We start from the raw sequence: 17,408 nt of genomic DNA, 5'->3' as shown, positions 1-17,408 counted from the left end.
AGCACAGCTGAACTGTACGGATCAGTCAAAGTTACGACGTTCTTGTGACAGTTCCAGCTGTTCTGAAAGCAGCTGCATACGTCACATTCCCCAGATAACTCTACATGAACCTTGCAGCCCACAGAGACCCTGGGTCAGCCTGAGCTCCAGTCCTGAGAGAGGCAGGGGAACAGAGGCTGCATACTGGAACGAGTTTGGCATGGGGTCACTAGGCACTGGTCAAAAGCACTTGATAAACTATGCTGATGTTCTAGTAGATGAAACTTAAATGCTTTTTAAATGGTGGTTTGAAGTCCAATTATTCTGTATAAAACAGAAGTTGATGCAGGTCTGTGCACCATTACAACTTCAATTAAATAATTTAAAGAATCTGGATAGTTCACCCAAAAAAGACAATTCTGAATCTGAGGGCGAGTACATGACAATTTTCATTTTTGGGTGAACTGCCTACCCACTTTCCCACTCCCCCATCTGCTGACCTGCCCACTTGCACCCAGGATAATCTGAGGCTGTGACATCATTCGGCCCATTCTTATCCTGTCAAAGACCTTTGACCCCCAAGCCTCCCTGTTTTTGATCAGATGAGCAAGAGGCTCAAGCATTCGCTGACCACTACAAATTCCAACTGCTCAGTCAAAATTACCTTACGTATATGTGCAAAAAAGCAGCAGGAACACAGAGCGTTTTGGGCCATGCGTGGGACAAAAACCTGTTAACTTCTATACATCCAAACATGAACGCAAGCCAAAAAAAAAATAATAACAATAAATAAAAAATACAATTATTAATACACAATGTTAAACAAAAAGCTTAGAAAACCCTCATAAATTAAGACTATTAATAGACACTGAAATATTTTTAAGCCAGACAGCCAGTTTCTTGCACTTTTCTCGTTATGGTCCTTTTTTTTAACAGTTTAGTTGTTGTTGCCATAGAGACTGCATTCCCTCACAGGGTGACGAAATGGCTCTCACATCTTCTCTCTCTCCTTCTGTCGTTCACGTTTACCGTGACTGTATGTGCTTAGAATAGTACAGGCAAAAACAGTGAAGCAGAAGTGTCTCGCACAATTCGAGTTTTGTGCAGGAGAATCTTGAAATTCGAGTCGGTCAGTGATCAGAAGCTGGAAGGATAGTGTTTGTTGTCGGTTTCTCAGAGGGCATGCTCACGCTGTTTGTCGGGTGTTTATTTTGGAGGGGGTGGGGGTATGATCGGGTGTTGAGTGGGGTCAGATGGACTGTCGTTCAGACTAACATGCTGGGACATGCCTTTTCCGTGCTCAGTCACATACGCACAGCTGACGCGTGTACCTTGGGACACACTGTGCCCATGTCTATTTTCACACCAAGCTGCTAAGGTTTGTTCAACAGGAACAGTTCAGCATCAGTCTGTCCTCCTTGTACAGATGTGTGAAGGACAAATACGTAAAAAAGGCTCTCATGTTTCCTTCTGTCCTTTTTATTCTTTAAACCAGCAAAATATTACGTTTATCAGTCCATTACAAGCCCGCCTCAGTCCCTCTCCTTTTGAGCAAGGTCTATTTTTTAACATCACCATGGGAGAAGAAAAGGTATATACATATCAGGATGTGAGGTACTTTTCCTGGATCTCCAATCATGCGTTGAGACTCCTGTTGATCTTCCCAATCAAAAGCTTCCACTCATCCTTCATGCAGTAAAGAAATTAAGACAGGCATACAGGTCTATTTTAGCTTGCATGGCATCAGCATTGTAAAAAACAAAACAAAAAAAAAAACGGTCAGAGTACACAAACGTGGGGGGACGAAAGTGATGATTATGCTGGTTATGATGGAAGCAGACTGGGCTTTCAGGATGCATTGCAGTTCTTTTGGTTTTCACTGTGAAGCCCACGTTCTGATACTTCACAAAATGTTGGATACGACATCACAACGTTCTTGAAACTTCCAAGCAGGAAGTTAAAAGATTTGAGCAAACTTGCAGCAGAAAAAAGCTTTGTGACTGGACTTCGTGCACAATACTTAGCTCTTATGGGAGAAAGTCTTTTTGTAAAATTGCACAGGAGGGTTATAGCGTTTCTTCACAGTTGGAATCCAGTAGACAATAACGACAAGTGGACACAAGGAACTCTGTGGAAAGAAAAGACAACAAAAACATTAGAAATGTAAATTTCTATTGAGGTTTTTTCTCTCTCTCATTATGCTACTTTTGAAAGCTAGGCTAAAAGAATACAGCACACATTCACGCATTTCAGAAAAGAATAACATCTCATATAATTCAGACATTGACCCTGACCATTTGTTTCTGATCATTTCTTTTTCCCCCTCAAGGAAAAAACAAAAGGAGAGGACAGGTCAGACCCTCACACCTGTTCAGCAGCAGATACAAGCCAAAAGAAATTACACACACAGAGCCCTGTACTCTTTAAAAACTTTCTGCATTCAGTCAGATCATTGGTGGTATTAAGTTAACAAAGAAGCATTTAGGAACCTAAATCACAACTAAATGTAGTGCAACAAAAGCTTCCTCTTCTGTCTATTGTTGCACCAAGTGCGTTTTTCCTCTTTGGCTTTGACTCCGCTATCGTTTTACAGCCTTAAGCTTCTGCAAAGGCCAATATCTATTCTTGAGTCACGTATTCTCTTTCTCTCTCAGGGTCTCTAGCTCGAAATAAGAGAAAAATGGAGTGAAGGTGATCATTTGAAAGCAAAAGTCCCCCAGAGCATCCAAATCAAGTCGTTAGCATGCATTCTCCCTCTCTTTTCCTTCCCAAATCCCACTTTCTTCTTTTAAGTTTTGCATAGTTCATATAAACGACAGTAAAGGGCAACAGAGCCCTGCAGTTACAGAAGAAACGCTAGCCAATTAAAACACACTCAAACAGAAGCCCAAAGAGACTGGAAGGGGCAAATTCAAATCCATCCCTCCATCGATCCCGGGGCCGGCTGGGTGTAGATTCTACAGAGCTGTTTTTGAAGACAAAATGTTCAATGAACCATGGCACTTCATCTAAGCAGCATGGAGCTGACGGTGAATGAACACAGCTTAGACTAATGACCTCCCTCCACTCCCACACCAGACCAACTCAAGCCTGGCATAAACACACACACACGAGTATGTGCAGATCACACTTGTGCACACGCGCATGAACATACAGCTTTTTACCATGGTGAATGTTTTCCATTGATGTCTGTTGTTTTTATACTGAGCTAATGACATTTGCTGTCTCTAGCCTGTACCTGTCCTTTCAATCTTTCTTTGCTGTCTCCACAAAAAATATTTAGCAGCACAACCGTTTTCAACATTGATAATAATTAGAAATGTTTGTTGAGCACCTAATCAGCATTTTAGAATGATTTCTGAGGAATCACGTGACACTGAAGAGGGGAGTAATGATGCTGAAAATTCAACTTTGCCATCACAGGAATAAAAATACATCGGAAAACATTCAAATACAAAAGTTATTTTAAATTGTAATAGTATTTAAAATATTACCTTTTACAGAATTTTATCAAATGTATGCAGCCTTGGTGAGACTTCTTTCAAAAACATGACCCTTACTGACCCCCCCAACAGTAGTGTACATACATACATGTGTCAAATATTGACATACTTCAGGCTTCTTATTTTTTGAAATCATGACTTAAATTTTGAAAGTTTGACAAAAATAATCCCATATCATTGATCCTCTATCCAAAGTGCTGAAGATTGAGTTTGAATTGGGGGGGGGGGGGGATACAGAGAGAGGGAAAAGATAAGGGATACAGAGAGCAGTGTGTCTATGTATGTAGGAAAAGGGAGGATCTTTGTAACCAGATGCATTCCCATGGGAGAGAGATAGCAGGAGTTGAGTGTGAGAAAACAGCCAGTCGGAGAGAACGAAAGAGCAAGACTGAAAATCTTTGTTTACCCTCCCTTATCCAGTCCTCCCCCTCTCCCCTCATCTCTGTCTTCTCTCTCCTCCCACTCCTCTGGCCAGCAGTGAGGCTCCTCATTGTTAATAGGGAGGAAGCTTGCTTAGAACACTTCATGGTCTTTTAAATGCATTGGAATGGCTCAGTGAACAAAAGGAAGGACCACCACTTTGAAATTAACTGCCCTGCCGAGGTGGGCAGCATTTCACAGGCACACAAAGTCACAGAGACTTTAAAAGCAAAGCTAAATGACCAGCACCAAAGGGTCAGGACTGGAATGAGTGTTTTTCATTGGGGAGGAAGTTAAGTTAGTGTAGAGCTTGTTTAGTCTACTGTCCTGTTTGGTTGACTGTCAGTATAGACCAATTTTCAGTTGGTAAACATGGTGACGTTTTTCTGTGGGCGGAGCTTAGGTGGAGGCAGAACGATCCCTCTGGACGCTTCCCTACTGTAGTATGCAAGTTTCGTTAGCTTGTTTTTTAACAATGACTGGAGAAAATCCGATGTTATCTTAATGTGTAAGGTCAGTCACTGTCCAGGACCGCGATTGTTATTTGCAAAAGTTAATTTTAACGGACGGAACTAGATTGGCTGATCCGTAGCCGCTACACGCTCACTCAATGGACGATCTGACAGGATTAACGTTACCTCGGTTGAGTGGCCTAACTTCTACACCTAGCTGCTACCTTATAGAGAAATCGAGCGTAAGAGAAACTAAGGGCATATACATCTTTAAATGCCTATAACAATGTGATGAATGGTCACGTACAAGACTTGTGTGGTACGATCCGCGGTTCTGCCCAGCCAGCGCCAAGAAGACGACAATGTAAAGAGTGACATTACGGTGCAATTTTAATGATGTGAATATTTTCTAGGAATAAAAATTCCAGATACAGCATATTCATTTTTCATTGATTCTAGCACCCAACAACACAAGATGACATTTAATAAAAATAATAACAATTTAAGCTCCTTATTATGTAGCCGAATCTGTGCTGGTTTGTATTGGCCGCCTGCAGTTTTCCCTTCCTTTTGCCTCCAGCTAGCGCCGTGACGTAACTGTGATGTCGGCTCGAAATTGGTCTATTTAGGGGTTATTCTGTTCTCACTCCACCTTCCATGGCAGAGAAGAAATGACTGTATAAAATATTAATTTCATTCTACCAGGCAGAGATACATCTTTCTTTTGTTAGGTGCTTTCATTCAGAGAGTAAAGAAAATTGTTTTGTCTCTTCCTTTTTTCCACAATGTCTTTGGCTCTTTTTGAAAATGTTCTCATAAAATAAGAACAAAAATTGTCTATACTTTGTCTTTTGTTTCCAATGAAATACTCACAACATATAAATGCATCCAGCTTGATTTCAGTTTTGCCCCCCAACTCACATCACAATGTGAATTACAAGGATTTCAGCACAATGTAAAACATGACGATTAACAGAACCGAAACCATTTATGGAAAACAACAGCTATGACTCATCTGAATTACCTCATCTCACTCACTTGTATAGATTGCTTAGCTTCAGAGTAAAACATGCATGAGTCAAGCCAAAAAGATTTCCAAATACAAAAATCATTTGAATCAACAACAGCGTGGGATTAAGCTGATCTACAGTTATGAATCTATTGAATTCATTTTTGTTTTGCCACACACTTTTAGCAGTGTACATTGACTAAATTCATTTAAATTAAACCTGATTAAACCGGCACAGTAGGTACAAGTATGCTTACATGCATATCCATCGGATTACACCAATTAATTTGTTTTAGTCACATACACACCTCAGTCCGACTTACATTTTTTGGTGTCATTGAACTAACGTACCAAGACAATGCGATTGTAGCTCTGCTTCTTCCAGCATGTACACACATTAAGGTGTGGTCACATTAGCAAAATTGCGATAGACATACATTTCTTTTGGTCAATCCGGCGAAATCTGCGTGGGGAAATCTTTTACCCTTATGCAAAATTCCTGATTGTGTGGATTCCTATTGAAATGACTGGATTTCCTGGATAAATTCACCAAACAATGGTAAATGTGACACCACCTTTAATCAGAGAGAGCGCGGTGATGAACAATCTGCATTTAATCATTCATATATTTGATTATGCATTGTGGCATGTATACTCAAACAAAGATAAAGACTCTAGCTCAACAATATAACAGTCCATTGTAAACGAACTGCATAGTTACTGAACTGTTGCTCAGACTTAATGCAAGCATGCTCCATGTTGTCAACACACTGCTCATCCAAATACACAACACCTCACCATTACTTTCTCTGCCTTTTCTCAAAGCCCTCCCTCCTTCTCCATTCACCCTACCTTTCTTCCCTACTTCCTCCACCCTTAGACAAATTTCCCCCTCAGGAACAATAAAAGTCTTCTATTCTGCTTCAATTACCCTCGGTGCAACGCCCCTCACTGCACGCTCATAACTCATTCAGCCCTACCGCAAGCTGCCTCCTCACAACAGAGGCACACAAACACAGAGTTTTACTTTGGATCTAAATTTTACATGAAGATTTGCATGTGCCCAAACGGACATTAAAATTCAGGTGTAGTCTAGCATCTATCTATGATAGGTGCGTGAAGCTTGAATCTCCAGCTCAAAGATGAAGGCTCTGAATTCTCTCAAGCAAGGATCTCTTTTTTTTTTTATCTCCCTCTCTCTCTCTCCCAGACTGGAAACTGATCAGATGCAGCAGAGCCTCCGTATCAGCCAGACCAGACAGAGCACACAAACACTGCATCAGTGGGCATATCACTGCTGAGAGGTAGATACTGGAAAGCCTGATGCCCTTTTCTGATGCAGTCCTGCTGTGACCAAAGCCTGTTTTCCTGGAGACTGAGCAAGGCCCAATGCTTAACAGCTAGAATTTTTATGGACTCTCAGGAGATGTGACATCTGTAGCAACCTATTATAAAACATCCATTAATGCACCAGCTTTGAAAGTTCTCGATTAAAGTGAAACATTAGCACTTAGCAATTAAAGATTAGCACAGCTATATATATATATATATATATATATATATATATAACAGAAGAATCTCTTCACAGAAAAAAAGGAAAACTGTGAAAAGACCATCAGACAAGAAATGAGAAATAATTCAGAAAACACAGGGGAGCTGATAGATAGAAATAAATATATCCGATTGCACATAAGCAGAGTTGACCAGGTTGATATTAAAAGCATGCTGCCTTGCCATTCCTTTCCTCTCTGACTCCTAACAAAGTCTAATTGCTCTGTCAATACTCAAATTGCCACTGATTTTAATAAGGTTCTTTGTCAAAGTATTCACAATGCAGATCATGAGGGATAAATTAAATCACTATATCCAAATGTAGTGTGCATATGAACAAACAAAGAGCCATGTAACCTTGTACACAGGATTTTTCCTGTGTCAGTATGCTTACAAAGAGGGTAATGTGCATGCCAACCACAACACTGGGACGTTAATTCAGTTGAAAATGAATTTTGGGAAAATTAACAAATATTATTTTAATATGTTTAATGAAATTCATCCAGCCCATTGTTAATTAAGGACATTAACACTTCCTCTGAAATTCTCTAGAGTTAAGGAAAACTTCTCTTAAATGCATTTCAGTCCTTACAAACTACTGTGACCATGCAAACATAAATAGCACATATTAAAATGATATACTGTTTTACATAGTTATTTTAGTCTACTATAAAATAATAATTAATTTTTAATAATTAACTAATTTTAAATTAATTTAGGTATCACAACTTTATGATGTACAGTATAAAACTGGATGTTCTGAATGGATTTTTACATTTGATTAATATAGCATTGGACGGTGTTATTAAATTATTTGTTTTAAAAGATTAATTAACAATAGTGATAACAAATCTAATATTGGCAGATTACTGGTATTGTACCGCTACATATTGCATCCCTTTCTCTAATTGGATATCATTTTTTTTACAAGTCTGGTAATTCTGTTTTTAGATTGCACAACCTACCTCATAGGAACAGTAGGGTCACAGAAGGAAGTACAGGAGTGCTTTAGGCTGGGAGGTGTTTCCAGGTGCTGACGAAGGCAGTGGGGATTAAGGAATAAGGTACGGTAGTGATGCTGTTCCAGGCATCGAGCGTAGGGTCATAGCAGTCCAGGGTTTTACAGCGCTGTGTACCAAAGTAGCCACCCACCACATAAAGTTTGTTTCCAGATGCCACCGCCTGGCAGCTCATTCGTTTCGCTGTAACATCTCCAACTTTAGTCCACTGATAAGTCTCACTGCTGAATTTGTAGGCAGAGCAAGCAGAGAATTCTGTGTCGCCCCCCATTACAAAGATCTGGTTGCCGAGAACAGCAGCTGCAGTGTAGCGCCACGGCTGCGGGCAGGATGCCGGGACTGTCCAGCGATTTTCTGAGGGATCGTAGCACTGAACTTTGGGCAGCTTGTCATGGGCCACACTCGTCCCTCCGAAGGCGAACAACTTAAGCTTTACGCTGACCACAGCTGCATTACTAACTCCTTCTCGCAGTGGTGCCACCATGCTCCACTTATTAGCAACTGGGTCAAACTGCTCTACCTGCTTCAAGGACACAGATGGTGATGCAGGCAGACAGCCAGTGGCAGCTGTGTGACCTCCGACAACATACAGGCAGTGGCGTAACTCAGCGGAACCGTGACCGAAACGTGCTATCAGCATTGGAGCCGCTTTAGACCATTCCTCCTGTAATGTATCGTAGACCCAAACGTCCTTAGACACACCGTTCTCAGAGCCCCGGCCACCTGTCACGTACACTTTGCAGCCAATGGCACAGGCGCTGAACTCCTTTCGTGGGCTGGGGATGTCCGCCTTTGGAATGATCTCTTTGGCCTTCTGGTCCACCAGGTAGAGCTTGTCGCACATAAACGTGGGGCCGCCCAGCAAGAAAAGGGCATGACTGGTCTTGCGGGGCCGGGCGCAAGGACTGTTGACGACGCCGTCGTTTTGCAAGATGCGCAGTTTGCAGCGGATGGCCTCGTCTACCAGCTCTTTGCTTTTAGCCTGTGCGATGATGAGCTCCTCCGTAGAGACGTTCTCCATAAGGAAGATGGCAGGCAGGAGAGCCAGACGCACGGTACGGAGCAGCTCCGGAAGATGACAGTGCCTGCTCTCAAGGTCGTAGTTCACCCAGTTGAGAGCTGACTCGTAGACCAGACGCTCGTCCTCAGTTTCGAGCTCTTCGTGTGCCAGCAGTTGGACCAGCATGTCCTTGGGCAGCTGGAGAAACTCCTCAGTCTTGCAGATAGCCGGGAAGTTACTGAGACACATGCTCCAGGACAGCTGAAACAGCTGGGTGCACTGGTGAGCATCCGAAAGCAGCAGCATGCCCAGGCAATTGGATGGATGGAGGTTCTTCTCCAGGAACTCGGCACAGGCATCACGAATGTCCTGAAACTCCAGCATGTCACCGGCCTCAAGGAGAGATTCTGCATTCTCCTCGTTTATTATTACTCTTGACGAGTAGGCGTAGTCCAGTAGGAGCTCCAATACCTTGACAATGCGGAGTGAAAACAAAGTTAACCTAAAAGTGATAACCTCTAATTTTTGCAGTCTAACTGCAATATGAATTAGGCTGCTACTTGAAACCCATGAAGCTATTGTTTTGCAAAAGCAAGTCTGATGTTCAAACCCAGAGGTTCTCCAAGGTTTAAGAACTCTTCAATCAATCATATGTTGTACCTTTGAGAAGCATACAATTAGCATACAATTTAAAGAGACACTCCTCAAATATTTTTGTTATTTACTCACTCTCATGCATTCCAAACCTTTATAAAACACAAAAGATGATATTTTGAACAGTGTTTTAATGGCTTTGTCCTACAATGAAAGTCACCAGAAAACATTGGACCCCGCTGACTTAAAGAAAAAAAGAAAAGATCACCTTCATTCATCAACATTTTTTCAAATGATCTTCTTTTGTGTTCCACAGAAGAAAGCCATACAGGTTTGGAACCACATAAGGGTTGAGTAAATGATGATAGTATTTTCATTTTTGGGTGAACTATCACTTCAACACACTTGGACTAGCAATACAAATTTAAACACTACAACAATACCTCTGGATGAATGGAGTCCCTGAAGTCCACTTCACTGTCCTGACTTTCTCTCAGCCCTCCGCTAAACATTGCTTCAAAGTAGCGGCTGCAGGCGGCCAGCACAGCCCTGTGGCATGGGAAAGAACGGTTTCCAGCGTGGAGCAGAACATCCGTGAAGAGTCTCTGCTGACGAAGAGCATTCAGGTGCATTAGCACGCTGTCTGCGTACGAGGACTTGTGGAACAGGTAGATGTTCATAGAGCCCGTGCTGGCACGAGACTTGCGGTTCTCGTGGACACAGACAGACATTTTCATTGAATCCTGAAACAAAAAAAGAAAGACAAATTGTTCCATTGACAAAACTAGCATACTGCTGGGCTTTAAACAGCGGTATTTAAACCGTTTCAGAAGTTGACTGACATTGTTTTGAACAGTGATATGATCAATATCAGCAAAGTACTCAAAGAGCATGTCAAGCCTCAATATGAAGGAAGAGAAAGATGATGTAATTCTGCAAACAACATAAAAAACAACTGGAAGCCTCTCTGATGTCTAGCCGACTGGAATGTGAACAAATGCAATGGAGTCTAATCATTACCAGGTGTTCAAAGGCGGATGGATAAGGAGGGGAAACTGAAGGGGGGGAAAAAAAACTTTCAGAAGTAAACACCGTTGCCTGAAATTTACTGTGGAAAAGCGAACAAAGAGTTGAACACCAGGCACAGAGTCAACACTAAGTGTGTCAATGTCACCGACTGCCATCTGGTCGCCTATATGGTGCACATTCAAATCCAATCAGTCTGAATTTCCATGTAACCGATACATTCCCCCTGGTCCCTGCCGGCTGTCAACATCCCTCTGGGGAGAATTTAATTGTGTTTCTGCTAATGTTGTGCAGAGGCAAAATGTAGTTCCGAACTGAGCTAAATACATTAAGGACACAAAAGCAATGGTGATGTATCACACCTGATACAGTCCAATAATCCATTTAAATTGGCCACAGCTGTGAAGTACAAGAGCCAGAAACCCTGTGCTGACATTGGCCATTAATTATTTTGCAACACAGCACTGAAAAATAGCAATGTGAATGACTGTATACATAAAGCATAAACAACCAGTAAATAACTTACAATAAAATAAAATGTTATAACAAGTAAACTGTGAAAAACTGCGTTTAAATCAACATTTATGTCTGTGCCAACAGATGTTACAGAAATCTAATTTTGAATGATGACAGACAGATGCCATCACTCAGACACATCACTATTTGTTTTATTTATTATTATACATTACAACTTAAAGTATTATTATTATAATAATGCATAAGAACAAGAATAATTACTTGTTTTATTTATTCAAACAATTTTTTTATTTCACGTTAATATAAACAAATCCTCACCAAAACATAGCCTAGTATCATAGAAGAAATGTTCAGCCAACCTATGGTGACTAAAGAATGCACGTGCATTTACATTTATGAAAATACAGACTTTTGTTTTATTTTTTAATTAAAAAAATAATAATGCTTACCTGCTCAGGAGCAATGAAGACTTCAGTTCCGTCTGCCTTGGCCCTCGAACATGCCACAACGCGACAGGGACAGTCACAATACTGGCGGCGCTGCGCGCTCCGGTAACAGCGTCCGATGTCGCGTGGATAAACCACAAAATAAACAAATGAAGAGTAATTTAATCCAGATGCTTTTAACGTAAGAAATTAGCCTACAAGTATAGTTTGGTATATTGTTGCTGAGTTACATAGAAAACTATTTCTTCTATGTTTGTTGTGACTGCGGTGCACAAATAGATTTGGTCGTATCGTCATACAGCAGCTCTCGCGTGCAGGTCTCTCTCAATAGTGAACAGCTGACGGGGTGTGAGCTTTTAGAGGAGGAAGAAAGAGAGGCGGAGCGCTACTGCTCTTTAGGAGAATGTGGGAGGAGATAGACTGCTAAACTGGCCGAGATAAAGAGATTGTTGGTGCATTAATATAATAATTAAGGAATTTTAGTAGGCTGCATATCACCAGGGGGGTTGTGTGTATGAAAGTGTTCAAAATCATTGCACGAATTAATACTATACATTTCGTAACAAACAGTCATAAAGCGTCCATTTAAGACGTGCTGCATAAGGTGAAAGTTATCCAAATTAATAGCAACTTAAGTGGAAATGCTGTGTTTTCAAGTGAAAGGCGTTATTGTTCAATCATCTAGTCTAAACTGCACAAGGAGTTCAGCCTAAACTTTGTTCCTCAATAGTTAGAGATGCACTACCATGCACACGTTGGTTAGAAGGTTCAGACTCAGACTCAGAGCATTGACTGTCTGCTTCAGAGATATTATTAAATTTCATTTACGGAACAATGTCGCCCCCTGCTGAACAAAAGGCGCACTTGCGTTGTCTGCATCATACCTGTAAACGCTCTTGCCATATGTAGGTGATTTAAATGTCTACATTTTGAATGAACATTTCCAAGATTGGTCTTGGGTCTTACAGTAGTGTGGTAGACTAAAGCCCCCGTGGACCTTTATCCGTTACAATATTGCGTTACTCCTTAAAAAAGGAACTACTTGCGTTACTTTCTTACCTGGGCTTGCTTGTTTGTTTTTTAATTACAAAAAAAGTTATATTTTTGGCACATGTAAAGGCCCTTTCACACCAAAAGTTAAATGAATAAGCCTCAGGTTTAAGGAAATGCAAATTCACGCCTGTACAGTAGAGGGATGCAGCTCAAACAAACCTTTCAGCTGTGCTGCCATTCTGATTGCAGGAGAAAAGGACGCAAGGGAAGAAAGTTACTCTTACTTCAGTAACAGGGAGAAAAAAAAATTAAACACAAATGTGGTTTATCTAAAGTCATTTTTGCTTATTTGTATGGCTGAATTGGATCATCGACAATTCAGGAGCAAAGACATTGGTTAATAAAGTGAGATTAAATAGGTGTGATGAAACAGTTCGGATACAATTGCAAGTAAAAAGATGTTTATTAAAGATGGTCAGGTCTAACACAGAACACAGGTCCGGGAACAAACACTCAGGTGGAGAAGTGACACAGGGACGTTGATGGGCAATCCGGTGAGTGGTGGTGAAGATCAGCGTGCTCAGGAACCAGGAACAATAAACAATCCAAAAGGCGAAGACAACGAAGAAGATACACACGATGAGAAGGAGAGAGCCACACGGAACAGGACACGACACCGGGGAAGCCACAACGATCTGACAACATGAGAAGGATCTTACTGACATATAAAGGGAACGGTGATGAACAGCAGCTGGCACAGACAATCAATGGGATTGGAAAACCACGCCCACACAGACACGCATACACACACAAAACAGCAGAATGAGACAGTGGATTCATGAACCGTGACAGTACCCCCTCCCCTAGGAACGCCTCCTGACGTTCCCAGCCACACTTACCTGTCGATTGTAATCATCGATAAGGGAGTGATCCAAAATGTCTCTAGCAGGCACCCAACTTCTCTCCTCCGGACCGTAACCTTCCCAGTCCACCAAGTACTGAAATCCGCGTCCCCTTCGCCTCGAGTCCAGAATACGATGTACCGAATATGTAGGTTCCCCATCTACGAGTCGCGGCGGGGGGGGGGGGGGGGGGGGGGAACTGGGACTTGCGGGTTAATAGGAGAATAAAACACGGGCTTGATTTTAGAGACATGAAAGGCGGGACAAATTCTCCTGTACGCCGGAGGAAGTTTGAGTCGGACTGCCACCGGACTAATGATCTTGGTGACAGGGAACGGGCCAATAAATTTAGGAGCTAACTTATTAGAAACGGCACGGAGCGGAATGTTCTTGGTAGAAAGCCACACTTTTTGACCCACGACGTATACGGGAGGCTTTGACCGGTGGCGATCGGCCTTGGCCTTCATGCGCCCCCCCACCTGGAGCAGAGTCTCCCGGGCTCTGGTCCAAGTGCGGCGGCACCTCTGGACGAAGGCGTGGGCGGAGGGGACCGCGACTTCGGATTCCAGACTGGGAAATATTGGTGGCTGGTAACCTAAACTACACTTAAACGGAGAGAGGCCCGTTGATGACACTGGCAACGAGTTATGTGCGTACTCAACCATAGAAAGTTGCTGGCTCCAGGACGAAGGATTCTTGGCTACCAAACACCGTAACATTCTCTCCAAATCATGGTTAGCTCGCTCGGATTGACCATTGCTCTGGGGATGATAACCCGAAGACAGACTGACCGTGGCCCCCAATAACTTACAAAACTCCCGCCAAAATTTGGACACGAATTGGGAACCCCTGTCAGAGACCACGTCTTTCGGGAGGCCATGTAACCGAAAGACGTGATCAACGACTGTGACCGCTGTCTCCTTGGCTGAAGGTAATTTGGGCAAGGGAATGAAATGTGCCGCCTTCGAGAAACGGTCCACTACGGTCAAAACAACCGTCATGCCATTAGAGGGCGGGAGGGCGGTGACAAAATCTAGCGCGATGTGGGACCAGGGTCTCGAAGGGACAGGCAGCGGTCGGAGTAACCCATCAGGAGGTCGGTTAGACGTCTTGCAAGTGGCACAAACCGAGCAAGCTAAAACAAAATCGCGAATATCACGGGTCATTAATGGCCACCAGAATCGTTGCTTGACCAAACCGCTGGTACGACTTACTCCTGGATGACAAGCCACGTTGGAACAATGACCCCACCGAATAACGTCGGACCGTAACCCCTCCGGAACAAACAAACGACTCGGTGGGCAACCGGGCGGAGGCGTTACCCCTTCTAAGGCTGTCTTGACCTTCGACTCGACCTCCCATGTGAGTGCGGAGATAACTACTTTCTCAGGTAAAATACACTCGGGAGTAACCGGGCGTTCGGATGGATCAAAAATACGAGATAAGGCATCGGGTTTGATGTTCTTGGAACCCGGGCGGTACGAGAGAACAAAATCAAAACGTCCGAAAAAAAGTGCCCACCGAGCCTGCCTGGAGTTGAGTCTTTTAGCAGATCTAATATATTCAAGGTTCTTATGGTCGGTCCAAACGATAAAAGGTACCCCTGACCCTTCTAACCAATGTCGCCATTCTTCCAACGCTAATTTGACCGCCAACAACTCTCTGTTACCAATGTCATAATTACGTTCGGCAGGCGACAAGCGATGGGAAAAAAACGCGCAGGGATGCATCTTGTCGTCTGAGGAAACGCGTTGGGAAAGAACTGCGCCTACCCCCACCTCTGACGCGTCGACCTCCACCACGAACTGACGTGTGGGATCAGGGGTGACAAGAATGGGAGCCGAAATAAAACGACTCTTGAGTTTGGTGAATACTGCTTCCGCAGTATCGGACCACCTGAACGCAGTTCTGGGGGAGGTCAAGGCGGTCAGAGGTGCGGCTAGTTGGCTGAAATTGCGAATGAAACGGCGATAGAAATTGGCGAACCCCAGAAACCGCTGTAGGGCCTTACGGGAATCTGGACTTGGCCAATCCATCACAGCCTTAACCTTGTCAGGATCCATGCGCATTCCCTTCAGAGGAGACGATGTACCCTAGGAAAGAAACAGACTGTGCATGAAAGTCGCATTTCTCCGCCTTGACAAAAAGCCCATTCTCTAACAATCTCTGAAGCACTCGTCTGACATGTTGAACGTGTTCCTGGAGAGACGAAGAAAAAATCAATATGTCATCCAGGTAAACATATATGAACTGATCGACCATGTCTCTCAACACGTCATTAACGAGTGCTTGGAAAACCGCTGGGGAGTTGGACAGCCCGAAAGGCATGACCAAATATTCAAAATGCCCCCTAGGGGTATTAAAAGCGGTTTTCCATTCATCCCCCTTCCTGAGGCGAACCAAATGATAAGCGTTCCGTAAGTCCAATTTTGTGAAAATGGACTCTCCCTGCAACCTCTCGAAAGCTGAAGACATCAACGGCAAAGGATAAGTATTCTTTACCGTGATGTTGTTCAGCTCTCGGTAATCAATGCAAGGTCGCAGAGAACCATCCTTCTTTCCAACAAAATAGAACCCCGCCCCCGCAGGAGAAGAGGAAGGTTGGATGAACCCAGAGGCTAGAGAATCAGAAATATATTTCTCCATGGCCTCCCTCTCAGGAACAGAAAGAGAGTAAAGTTTGCCCTTAGACGGAGACTTACCTGGTAATAAATCTATAGCACAGTCATAGGGACGATGCGGAGGAAGAGAAGCAGCACGAGACTTACTGAACACTTCCTTCAGGTCGAGGTACTCTGCGGGCACGTTAGACAAATCCACTGCCTCCTTCTGAAACACAGAACCAGACACAGATGAACAGGCAGACAAGAGACATGACTCATGACAGTGGTTACTCCAGGAGGTAATGGAATTGTTGTGCCAGTCGATACGTGGGTTATGCTTGGTGAGCCAAGGATGTCCCAGAACTACTGGTGCTAACGGTGAGTCCATGAGAAGAAATGAGATATTTTCCGTGTGATTGCCCGACGTGATGAGTGTGATGGTTTCAGTAGAGTGAGAGATCCTAGGAAGTTCTTGTCCGTTAAGTGCGTTGACAGATATGCGGTGCGTGAGAGAAGTGATTGGAATCTGGAGCTTGGATGCAAAACTGAAATCCATAAAATTACCCTCTGCTCCCGAATCCAATAGTGCTTGAGTGGCGTGCGTTGAGGTTGCCCATCTCAGTCTTACCGGGAGGAGGGTTGATGATGGTGATGAGGACTTCTCGGCGGAGATCCCACCCGATAGTAGCCTCATACTTACTACCGGGCTTGCTCTTTTACTGGACACGAGTAGAGGAAATGGCCAGCCTTGCCGCAGTACAGGCAGAGTCCTTGGGACCTCCGCCTTTCCCTCTCCTCCCGGGAAAGCCGAGCTCTCCCTACCTGCATGGGCTCATGGTCGTAAACTGGGCTGACCGCGCCCCGCTCGCTGGTTCGTGGAACCTCCATGGTTGGACTCGAACGTACCCGATTCGCCGAGCGATTCAAACGTGAATCGACCCTCAGCGCCAGCTCCACTAGACCATTAAGAGATCTAGGCAGGTCCAGGATATAAATCTCTTTCTGGACGCGGTCAGCCAGCCCATGCAGGAACATGTCCCACTGCGCCTCCTCGTTCCAATGGCACTCTGCAGCCAGGGTGCGGAATTGAATGGAGTAATCCGACACCGAGCCATCACCTTGGCGTAGATCGGCGAGTAATCTGGCTGCCTCCTTACCCGCCACCGCCCGATCGAACACTCTTCTTATCTCCTCGGAGAGTGCCTGGAACGAGGCGCAGCAGATGTCCTGGTTCTCCCACACCGCCGTTCCCCAGAGAGCCGCCTTCCCCGATAGTAGAGTTAAAACGAACGCCACTTTGGACTGTTCGTTGGCAAAGGTCCGTGGCTGCAATGCAAAGTGCATAGAACATCTTGTGAGAAAAGCACGGCAGTACTCAGGCTCACCTGAATAGCTCTCAGGCGTGGGCAGACGAGGCTCAGGCAGATTCTCTTG

General features: G+C 43.8%; 1 protein-coding gene across 2 annotated transcripts; it reads right to left on the bottom strand.

The window, feature by feature from the left end:
- Window positions 1-835: 835 nt before the first annotated feature.
- enc1 (ectodermal-neural cortex 1) lies at window positions 836-11,817 on the bottom strand. Of its 2 annotated transcripts, XM_056241396.1 has the most exons (4): window positions 11,480-11,817; window positions 9,971-10,270; window positions 7,880-9,404; window positions 839-2,107 (listed from the first exon to the last, which is right to left on the bottom strand). In XM_056241396.1, the coding sequence occupies exons 2-3, from the start codon at window positions 10,262-10,264 to the stop codon at window positions 7,923-7,925; spliced, it is 1,776 nt and encodes a 591-aa protein (XP_056097371.1). In that variant the 5' UTR covers window positions 10,265-10,270; window positions 11,480-11,817; the 3' UTR covers window positions 839-2,107; window positions 7,880-7,922. The 2 variants fall into 2 exon arrangements, with proteins under 2 accessions (XP_056097372.1, XP_056097371.1); XM_056241397.1 differs by lacking the exon at window positions 11,480-11,817 and having other exon boundaries at window positions 836-2,107.
- Between the last annotated feature and the right edge of the window lie 5,591 nt (window positions 11,818-17,408).

Source organism: Rhinichthys klamathensis, unplaced genomic scaffold (genome assembly GCF_029890125.1).
Source record: "Rhinichthys klamathensis goyatoka isolate OS25496 unplaced genomic scaffold, OSU_Roscu_1.1 h1tg000639l_1, whole genome shotgun sequence".
NCBI lineage: Eukaryota > Metazoa > Chordata > Actinopteri > Cypriniformes > Leuciscidae > Rhinichthys > Rhinichthys klamathensis.
The sequence above is the reverse complement of the archived record's forward strand: the minus strand, read 5'-3'. Positions and strand labels throughout refer to the sequence as shown.